We start from the raw sequence: 10,869 nt of genomic DNA, 5'->3' as shown, positions 1-10,869 counted from the left end.
ATGAATATTTTGACTTGGCAATTAACACAATTATCCTGGAAGACATGCCTGCATGTGTCTCCCTGTAACACCTAGCTTGTTGCCACTAAGTACAAAAGCCCCCTGCCCCGCCCCCCAAAAATTGTTTTAATGGACTAAAGACCAGGAAATTGAGCCCAAATCTCCAAACAAGGCAGGTGTAATAATAATTCCTCCTAAGAAGAGGCCTGTGATCCTCTGTCTTTTAGTGTTGAAAAAAGGGCAGAACTTTTCCTCAGAGTCTTCAGTATGAAAATATTGGTCTTTAAACTCATCACCACTCATTCACACATTGAGCATCCTCCTGATATTTTAGGGGATCTTTTAAACTTAAGTTTTTAACAATCAGCCCTTCTGAAAGAAGAGTTTACTCAGTTCAAGTTTACTCAGTTCATTGATTCCCTTTTGGCAAGCTTGAAATTCCTACATTTGGACAAATTAAACACAGTAAAGATTTCCTATATCAGCTCAGAGGACATTACCTGCAAATTCAGAAAGCTTTTCTTAAACTTCAGGAAAAAAGAAATGAAAGGATGAAAGGATGAAAGGAAGGGAAGAAGGAAGGAAGAAAGAAAAAAGGAGCAAAGAAGGAAGAAAGGGTTAGCAAGAGACAAAGTAAGAAGAAATAAATAATGTAGAATACATATTTCCAAAACAGAAAAAAACAATTCAACTAACATATATTAATCTTTATTCTATAACAGACATAAATAATTTTATGAATTCATATGACCTATACAAAAGACAAAATAAGATATTGCACTAAATTTAGATATGGGATATTTAAATTTAATATTAGCTAAACAGATAAATATATACAATTTAAAGAGTTAAGGCAAAACCAGATGATACTTCAAATACAACAGAAGGCTTGAAAAATAGGTATAATTAGAAACAACAGCATCCCACCACCAGTTAATAAAGTGGTCATGTCTACGGAAAAAAAAACCTTAGGTTTTTAATAAAGTGGTTATTATTAATCATTTTAATTAAAGTTGAGCAATAAAGTATAAGATTTCCCTAGGAGGGGAGCTGTTTTGCCGAGGCTCAGGGATTGAGCACTTAGATTTCGGGTAAGCAACTTTTTCCTTGTCAGATTTATGATCTATTCTTCTTCTTAGAAAATATAATTTGGAAAATATGACTCTTTCACATATACAATTAAAATACAACTATGAAGCATTCTTTTTTTTTTTGAGAGAAGTCATGTTGATGATATCCCTAGTCAAGGTAAATTTGTGGGCAAGCCATTCATTACCTTATTTTAAAAGACAACATAATACCAGTTACTGAAAAAAAAATTCCAAGTTTTTTACAAGAACAAAACTAATTCCAAAGGAATGAAAACAAATATAATCAATATATTAACACAGCATACAGTTCTTTGGCAGTATCGCACTAACCGTTGATTGAAGTCAGAACTTTAGAGTTTTCTAATGCTTAGACCCGATTGCCAGTCTTTTAAAACTAAACAAATAAAATTCCACATCTGTAACGAATTCAGTAATCCCGGGAAATGAAATTCAGAATAAATCTTGCAGACAGCTTTTGACTGTTACATTTAAGCATAGGTATTATCTGCTTAGAGTCCCAATCCAAATATACTGAAACAGACACACACAAATAATCTGTGAAATTTTGTATTGGTTCAGACAGGCCTAGAATCCTTAGAATCCATATCCACCCATGAGAAACCAATAAAAGACATCAATCCAGTGATGAAAAAATGATCTTCCAATAACTCAGGAGTGGGTCATCCCTCACCTGGATAAACATCACGGAGAAATTGAATCCTATAGGGGGAACACCAGAAAGCCAGAAAACGTGGAATACTGCCAGCCTCCAACCAAATTACCTTTCTCCAGTTTTAGGTAAACCTTATCCTCTTTATCTAGGTAGAGTAGGACACCATTCGTGGCAGCTTCACGAGTAACATCTTTGTCCCCCGCAAAGGCAGATATTACTGGTTTTCCATTTAACATCAAGTTAACCTAGAAGAAGAAAAATAATAATTGAAAAGTTCTCTTTAAAGTCAAAACATCTACTGGGGAGAATAAATAATGTCTAAGATGACAGACCCAGTAAAATACCTGATGTTCAGGAAATATATTCCCTTCCTTTCAAATTAGCCAGTTGTGGGGGCCATATTTGCATGTCTGCTGAACTGATTTTTAAAATTTTTTTTTCTCATTGGAATTTCCTTAAATTCCTACAAAAGTATAGCATCTATGGAGAGCAACCTAGCCATGTGAAAACTAGCTTCCCTTCAGCACATAAATGAAGCTTACTGCTTCACTTACCTCTTCCACCCAACAATAATCTTTTGGAAATAAAGCAGGCTTGTGGCTTCCCAGTACATTCGTAAAAGAGACCCTCTGCCCACTAACCTAAGAAACCCAGATACAACCCAATCCTACCAACATCCTTGCGAGTTTTTGTGCAGCTGTAACATGCATACTACTGAAAATCAATTGAAATAATGAAGTGTGTGTATATGTGTGTCTGTGTGTGTTTATTTCTTTTTCTATTTTCCCTGATAGGAAACAAGCATTAAAAACAATCATCAGGCCAGGCATAGTGGCTCATGCCTGTAATTACAACATTTTGGGAGGCCAAGGCAGGAGGATCACTTGAAGCTAGGAGTTCAAGACCAGCCTGGGCAACATAGCAGGACCTCATCTCTAAAACAAACAAAACAACAAATTTAAAAATTAGCCCAGTTGGTCACATGTACCTATAGTCCTAGCTTCTCAAAAGGCTGAGGCAGGAGGTTCGCTTGAACTCAGGGGTTTGAGGTTGAAGTGAGCTACGGTTGTGCCACTGCATTCCAGCCTGGGTGAAAGAGTGAGACCCTATCTCAGAGAAAAAACAAAAAACAAAAAATAATAATCACCACTATCACTGATTTTAGTGATTTTAGTGATTTTAGATTTAGATTTTAGATTTTAGAGATTTTAGTGATAATTAGAATCAGCTCAAAACTGTATTAAGTATTTTCTATTCTACAATTTTGATTACACTGCGTCAAGCATTGCATACTTTTCTAAATATTGGAGGTTGGGAAAACCTTTTCCATGGAAGTAAGTTTGTTTTCTAGATTTTTTTTAGGTTAAAAGTCATATGGAATAAATGAAATCTGAGGCTGATCCATTTATCCATTTACTAGGACATGTAAAAGTATTAATAGATAAGTGTGTAATCTATCATTCATATTGACATAATGTATAAGATAAATACTGAGCATAAAATAAAAGGTTATCCTAGAATTCCATGCACATGTATTTGTGTCATTTAGTATTAGCATACTGGAATATTGTTGGAACTAGCTCCACTGTTGCTTTTGAGTGTAAGGTCAAGCTCATTGTCTTAGAAAGCAGAACACAAAATATATTAACTGGAACGGCAGTTGGTAAGAATTCATTAGCATCAGAGTAACTGAGGATCAACTCAAGCATACGCATAGAGCACCCTTTTTTAACAATGTATTTTGAACAGTTACTCCTTCATAGACTTATTCTTACTGATTAGCTGTATCTCATAATTTTAAAAAATAGCAAATGTGTTTTATCTATTTAGTATGCACTTGTAAAGCTCTACTAGTCATACAAGTACTTTTCTTACGAGTTCAAGTAATTTTTGTACGTGCATTAAATGAAAGCATGATCTTACAAAGAGATTTGTGTCACTGAATTTTTACTAAACCATGGATTTTTAAAAAATGATTGTTATTAAGGTAATAACTTCAATTGCTTATTTTTCTATATGCTTTTTGTCACATCTTAATGGATGTTAAAAAGGAAAAAAATTAGAAATTAAGTGTTTTAAAATAAACGATAAAGATGGCTGTTTATTTCTATCGTGGAAACACAACTTTGGATAAATACTTAAATACATAACCCACTAAAGATAAGCACAGTTGGTTGGGAGTATGGATGGAAGGGGTCAAAACACACACCTGGATAGTTTGGCTCTGGTAGACTTTAATCACGTGAAAACTGAAACTGTAAATTCCTTTTCTTGGTGCTACAAAGACAGACTCCAACGTGAAAAAATTACCCACATTCACCAGGATCTACAAATAAAAATAATAAATAACAATAAGTTATTATATTTTCTTCTGTAACTAAAATGAATTTTCTTCCTCTCACTCTCTTCCTCTCCTCCTTTCCCTCCTTCCTTCCTTCCTTCCTCTTTCTTTCCTTTTTTCTTTTGTTCATTCGTTCATTCTTGGCAAATAGCTTAAGAAATCATAGAAAATAAAACATCTAGTTCTATATCTTTCCTCTTAACTGATTTGGAAAATTGACTTGAATATTGGAAGGTTCTTCTGTCTTTTAAATGATACAAGAATAAATAAAGTAACTGCTTTGTATTCATGTCTCAATTTCTAGCAAGGCCCAATGGCTCTGGAAACATCGAGCTAACATTTGAGGGCTTATAAATATTAGCTTTACCTTGAGAGTCGGATAAAAGGCACCTGCTATGTGTTTACATTCCCACCTTCTACAAGCCTTTGCAATGTCCAGAGGTGACGTTTCCAAGCCAGCCAATCAGCATCTGTGAGCTCTCCGCAGCATCCCTGGACAAACCACAGAGGCATGGGTACCCCCTCCACCATGTGACATAATCCTTGACACTGAACAGTTGGTGCACAAAGTGATCTGAATGCCTGGCCCTTCTCTGAGCCACCACCACCCCTCTCCTAAGATCTGTTACCATTTTTTTTTCATTCCTGTGCCAGCTAGGCCTTAATTATAACAATGTGGCAATGAGTCAGCCCTTGGGGGCTGCCAAAGAGGAGAGCATAAAGAAGGATAAACTATGAAATAGGTGGCTTTCCCTGTTCCTCCCAGGGCTGTCCATTAACCTCCTATCAATCACCTGCTCTTTATTTGAAGTTCAAGGTTCAAAAGTGAAATTAGATACTATTTCCCAAGAAAGCAACAATGCATTTTGTATTCCAAAATATTCAGCCTAGTTCTATTGGTTATAAAATTAACTCTAAATTTTAACAAGTGGCCTCTTAAGCTAAATTTGCAATGTCACATGGGTAAGTCTCTTTCTGTGAGAAAGAGGGATTGGGATGGAGGATGAATGTTAAAATAACCAGGGTTTCTTCCATTTCTCTCCAAGAAATAAGCCTGTAAGTAGCATTCAAAAATAATAAGAGGTCCCTAAAAAGATATACTTCTCATATATCAACGGCAATCTGCTACTATCTCTTTCAAACACTGCATTCTTGCCAATATTAACACACTTGCAAGCCTCTTGCATAATTCCCTAAAAATGTACTATTATCTCTGGGCAACATACCAGAATGTAGTGACAGTCAAGCAGATGTATCAGGCTCAACACCTAACTTAAAACACATGTACGTGCGTAATTTCATTCTGAGATTTCGTCTTCTTCCAAGTAAGCATCAGGTTTTTGGTAACCCGATGATAGATGGTCTTTCAACAAGTCACCAGCTGTGCAATAATCCCCAACAGAGGCTTTACAAAGAAATTTTTCAAGCACAATTATAATAATTTGAGGTGCTTAGTGGTGACTTCCTGATTCAGACACAAGTAGCATAATTCATTAGCAATAATGAAAATAGCTGATTAGTGTTGGCTACATATAAAACTGGATGTTGACTCTACACTGTAATTGGAGCATCCAGGTACACCGAGATTTATAACCAAATGTGTCTTCTTGTCTCTAAGATGCAGTGCTCACTGAACAGAAGAACAAACCCTTTTCCTCTTCTAATTGATGGAAAGGTCATTAAAAAGAACACCCTGTATAGAGGATAGTGCAATGCCCACAGTATTCCAACATTTAATTAAAGCGTTGAAATACAAACTAGGGGAGGTGCTAGACTTTATTTCCATCAAGATGGAAAATACTGCACCAAAACCCCAAATGGGGCTACTTAATTCTTTAAAAATTATGGCTATCAAATACTAAGCCCCTAGAGGGGCATTCTCTGTCTTTGGCCAGCTGGAGAGTGCATTAGTTAGGAAAAATTAAGCAAGGAATACAGATGTCACCTCGTGCTTTCCCTGGCACATCCTGCAACACCACTTAACCTGTGCCCCCTGCACATTGTAGCTTTGCATACAACTGTGAACTGTGAATTTGGAATTTAAAAAGACTCTGGATACTGTTGGGGCTGAAATTAAAACTCTGAGGACTGTTTTCTCCCTTAAGACCCCTTCCTAAAGGTAAGCTGATATCCTGGGGTTTCTCATCACGCGAAACACGGAGCACCAGGTCGCTAAACTGCAGCTACAGCTTCCGTCAGTTATTCCCCTACTCTCATCAACCTCAAAGTCTGTCTTTCCCCAGCTATTTGCAATTCTCTGAAAGGACAGGAGCCCGGGAAGGGAGAACCGGCTCCCAAGCGCTTTCCTGCGGGAGCTCAGCGCAGTTGCCAAATTCCTTTTCCTCCCCTCCTCCGCAACTTTTCTCTAAGTACCAGAGAAGGGCTTGCTGCCTACTCCGAGGCAGCGGCAGTGGCAGCGGCGCCTGGTACGCGAACAGTGGAACACCTGCAGGCGAGATCTGACCCCCGGCTCTGCCCCCGCCCTCCGCGGCCACCTGCCCGATCTCTGCAGAGTGTGGAAGCCCGGGGCTCTCTTTGGAGAGAAGCTTCTCTACCTGGGAGAAACAAATCAAACATTTATCCTGTTCCGCAAAGGAACCCAGGGAGCAGCCTCAGCGGCACCCGCAGAGGAGTCTGAGCCAGGGGACCAAGATCTGGCCAAGAGATCACGACGTCCAGGGACCAGGTGCCCTTCGGCTCCCGCCGACCTGTTGCTCGAAACTTGCCCTGAGCTCTCGCTGCCCGGCTCTGGGTTCCCAAGCCTCTCCCCCGCCGCCGCAGCAGCCTCTTTTAGGGGCCCGGAAGGGATGGGAGCCGGGGCTGGTGAGAGGGGTAGGAAGAGAGACGGTAGAAGTTTCAGACCCAGGCATATTTGGGAAGGCGAGTGCATTTCCCAATCGGACCAGCTTAGCCTGGGCAGGCAGCCTCGTGCTGAGGTGCCTGGAGACCGCCCGCCCCCTAGGTGCTCGCGTCCCCCCGGGTCTGACCTGATCGAAGTAAATGATGCGCGTCTTGTTGCTCATCTCGGATGGCTCGTGATTGGTGCTCCGCACCGCCGAGAAGGCGACCTTGGAGTTGGCCGCCCGGACCGATATCCCCAGCGGGGAGGAAGAGGAGCCCTTGGAGTCCGTTGCCGGGTTCGAGTCGCACACCACCAGACACTTGCCCTCCAGCACGATGGGCTCCGTGTCGTTCTGTGCCCAGACGGGCAGCCCCGGCAGCGTGAGGACCAGCAGCACGGCCGGCACCGCGGACAGCGCCCGGCGCCCGGAGCCCATGGTGAGCCGCATGGGCAGCCGCAGCCGGCTGGCGCTGGTGCTCGCCCGCGTCACCTCCTACCCCGGGATCCCGGTGCTCGGGAAGATGCTAGCGGCTAGGTCGACAGCGCTGCAGGAGCGACGGCGGCGGTGGCGGCGCGCACACTTCCACCAATTCTGTGGCTTGAAGTCAAAGTCTCCCCTCGAGCTCTCTCGCTGGCTCTGTTACCTTTGTCCTTTAAGGAGCTCATGCAGAACCCTTTACCCTACCCTCCTCCGCCCAAGAATCAGCCCTGCCTGGGGCCCCTGCACCCACTCTTGTTCCTAGACATCTAAAAGTCATCAAACCTTCACATTCACACCTCAAAGCAAAAAATAATAATAATAAATTCTCACCCCAAACTCAAGCACCACCAGGTAAACCACGGAGCAGGAACAAAAAGAGGGGACTCAAAGAGAAGCCACAAGGGTGGCGGATGCCCAGCGGCGCGGGTGCCAGTCCTGTCTGGCTTGCGGCAGGGAAGAGTTACAGAGGCAGAAGGTCCTTCCTAGGCTGAGAAGAACGCGAGGCTGTGTTCATGGCCAGGACGCCAGCGACTCCCACTTCCACTTGGTCAAAAATTCCCCCAAACCTGGTGTCACCCAGAGGTAGGGAGGGAGGCAGCGGCTAGCCGGGTCCCTCGCACCGAAAACGCAGATTCGCAGGATCAGGTCCAAGGCGCCAGGCGCAGCGTGCAGGGCGGCTGGTCCGGCGGGGTCCTCTCCTGCCTGGCCTCCCGCCCCCAGTCCCTGCGCACAACTTTCTCGTTCCTCGGGCAGCCCGGAGAGCGCGAAGCGGGCACACGCGCTCTATTTATAGGAGCACGGCGTTCGGCTGGGGCTGGCTTATCGCGCAACCCGCGGGCTCCGGGAAAAGGGGGAGAAGGCGTCTGGTGACCCCATCTGAGCAGCTCTCTCCTGACGTTTAACGCACCCCAAAGCAAGCGGGGTGCTCAGCACTGCCTATTGGCAAGGTTCGAGGCCCCTCAGCCCCTGAAAACGCGTGGCGTAAAGGATGTGTGCCCAGAGAGGAGCCCACGGCCCTGCGCTGGCCCCAGCTCGGCGCCCACTCTCTCCTGCTGGATCTGAGTCCGCAGAGGGGGCGGCGAGTTCCCTCGCCCCTCCCCGGCGCAGGACTCTGCCGCCGAGTGCCCTCCGAGCGGAGCGCGGCGCTGCCAGGCCGGGTCGCGAAGACGGATGAGCCGCCGCGGACCCGCGCTGCGCGCTGCCCCGAACCTGGGGACCGGCGGGCGTCCCGACCGCGCCTGGCCGGGAGCCCGCCCCACACTGCCCTGGGGCCTGGAGAGCTCAGGGAAGCCTCGGGGCGGACCAGAGCCCGTGGGGGGCGGCTAGGAGGAGGTGCCTGATTCCTTCCTTCCGCTCCGGGAAGATGAGACTCAGAAGCCGCAGGGGCGCGCCTTCCCCCCACACCGCGAATCCTCCCCAGGCATGGCCAAAAAAAAAGAGTGAGAGAGGGAGTTAACTCAGCAAGAATAAGTCCCCCGAAACCGTGCCAACAACAATAAAAAAAAAAAAAGCCAACCCCACTCCTAGGAATACAGCATTTTTCTCCCCTTTGGATGCACCTCCCGCCCCCTGTGCCACTCCACTGCCATCTTGGCCTCTGATTTGCAAGAGTTCTCCTCCTCTTCTGCAGCTACCACGGGGAAGGGAGGTTTGTCTCTGTCTGGACCCGGCTGCGTGAACTTGGCCCAGTCACTAACCCTCTCTGAGAGGGGGGCGCGGCGTTAACTAAGGTCCTCCCCACCCCCACCCCGCCAGCTTTCCAATTCCGTGATGCTGTGGGGTCATGGCGTCCCTTCCCCAATTTCTTCTAGACTTCCAGCTGCCAGAGGGCACACACCGTATGGTATCTTTAATCAAAACAGTATCCCCTCCAGGCATTCGGAGCTCCTAAAATTGCATTGGCTAGTTATGAATGGAAGGGATGTTTATTGAGGGAGGTCCTTGGGATGGACGGCTCCCATTCCTTCCTGAGTGAAGGACACCCTCATGAGCGTAGCATTCCAGCCCTCCACAATACAAGGTGAACCTCGTCTCCAGCCTTTTTCCCTTCCTTCAGAAGGGCCGGGCATTGAGCTATAAGCACCAGCTCCAACTGTTAAAATTGTAGACACTATGAGGAATCCCCTGACCCTCACCTCCCTATAATCTCTCAACTAAAGTGTTAATACTTCGTACCACAGGGGCCTTCAGATTCTGCTCCAGTGGGGCCAGTATCAGGTGTTTTGACTTTATGATTTTATTTTATTTGTGGTGGGGGGTGGTCTCGCTATATTGCCCAGGCTAGATTCAAAACTACTGGGCTCAAGCGATTCTACTACCTCAGCCTCCCCAGTAGCTGAGACTACAGACCAGTGTCAGTTCTGACTGGCAGATGCTAGTGCCATGCTATTTGTTAAAATGTTGAATGTTACCTATCTAAGCTACAACCAAACAAGGTGAACTAGTGCCTTCTGAAGATGGCCACCATTTACCCAGCTTTGATGCCCCACCCTAAGCCCAGCACAGTCTTCACCTGATCCCTCTCTGCACTTTGTAACTCTCTTCTAGCTTTTAGGGATGTCTGCCTGGTTAACAGCAGCAATTTCTTCTCATTCGATGCAATCTTTTGAGGGTGGGTGCTGAGTTGAATTTAGTTCCTTTTATTTCCTGTAGGGGTAAGCACCCTGCCTTCCTTGTCTGGGACAGCTGTTCAATAACTAGAACTTTCTTTGTTCAATTTCAGGCTGGGAGAAGTTTGACCAAAAAAAAAAAAAAAACGCTACTTTGTTGAATTGTTAAATAGAAAATAAGCTATCTTCCTCACCAATTCCAATATATTCTCTCTACATCCTTTTCTTCTCCAGGCACTTCCTGCCAGCAAGAACTGAGATTTGAAGAAACCTATTCCTTCTCTCACCAAAAATATTCATTTTTAGTCCCAAAATCTGCATAGTGACCATCGTAAAGACTCAATAATTGAGAAATGACTGAATGCTTCCTGATAGAAGGTAATTATCACTCATAGTATAAACTGCTTTAAATGAGTCTCTCTCCGTAAAATTTAAATTCAAAGCCTCCTCAATAATGGGGGATAAGGGTCTTGGTTCCTTACTAAAGGATGTTCTGCTCTTCAAAGTGTTCTGAAGATGAGGAACACAGCGTTTTCTGTGGACCCCTGCTAAGAGAAGTTATCTTATATTGTGAATCAGAGGGTCCTGACTCTTTTTCCCACAACAGTTGATTAAACACAATAGCCCCTGGGTTCTAGGACCGTCAATGCATTTGATACCAGAAGTCCAAGACTTGTATGGCCCAACTTGGCCAGATGACTTGGGGCTGCCAGATTTTCTCTCTGCAATCTTAATGAGACATCGAGATAGCTTCCAGTAAGCACTACATGTTGCAGAGACAAGGTTTGTAGTCTCCCAAACTGACGTGGCCATGTAGGAGTCATCTGCAGGC

At 44.5% G+C, this 10,869-nt stretch overlaps 1 protein-coding gene across 1 annotated transcript; it reads right to left on the bottom strand.

Moving 5' to 3' along the window:
- Nucleotides 1-692: 692 nt before the first annotated feature.
- Nucleotides 693-8,732, bottom strand: CBLN4 (cerebellin 4 precursor). The gene is made up of 3 exons (XM_003252956.4): nucleotides 7,093-8,732; nucleotides 3,974-4,090; nucleotides 693-2,009 (listed from the first exon to the last, which is right to left on the bottom strand). Exons 1-3 carry the CDS (start codon nucleotides 7,393-7,395, stop codon nucleotides 1,812-1,814), a joined length of 618 nt encoding a protein of 205 aa, XP_003253004.1. The 5' UTR covers nucleotides 7,396-8,732; the 3' UTR covers nucleotides 693-1,811.
- Nucleotides 8,733-10,869: the final 2,137 nt, after the last annotated feature.

This window comes from Nomascus leucogenys, chromosome 13 (genome assembly GCF_006542625.1).
Source record: "Nomascus leucogenys isolate Asia chromosome 13, Asia_NLE_v1, whole genome shotgun sequence".
Lineage (NCBI taxonomy): Eukaryota > Metazoa > Chordata > Mammalia > Primates > Hylobatidae > Nomascus > Nomascus leucogenys.
This window is presented reverse-complemented; position numbering and strand designations above follow the sequence as displayed.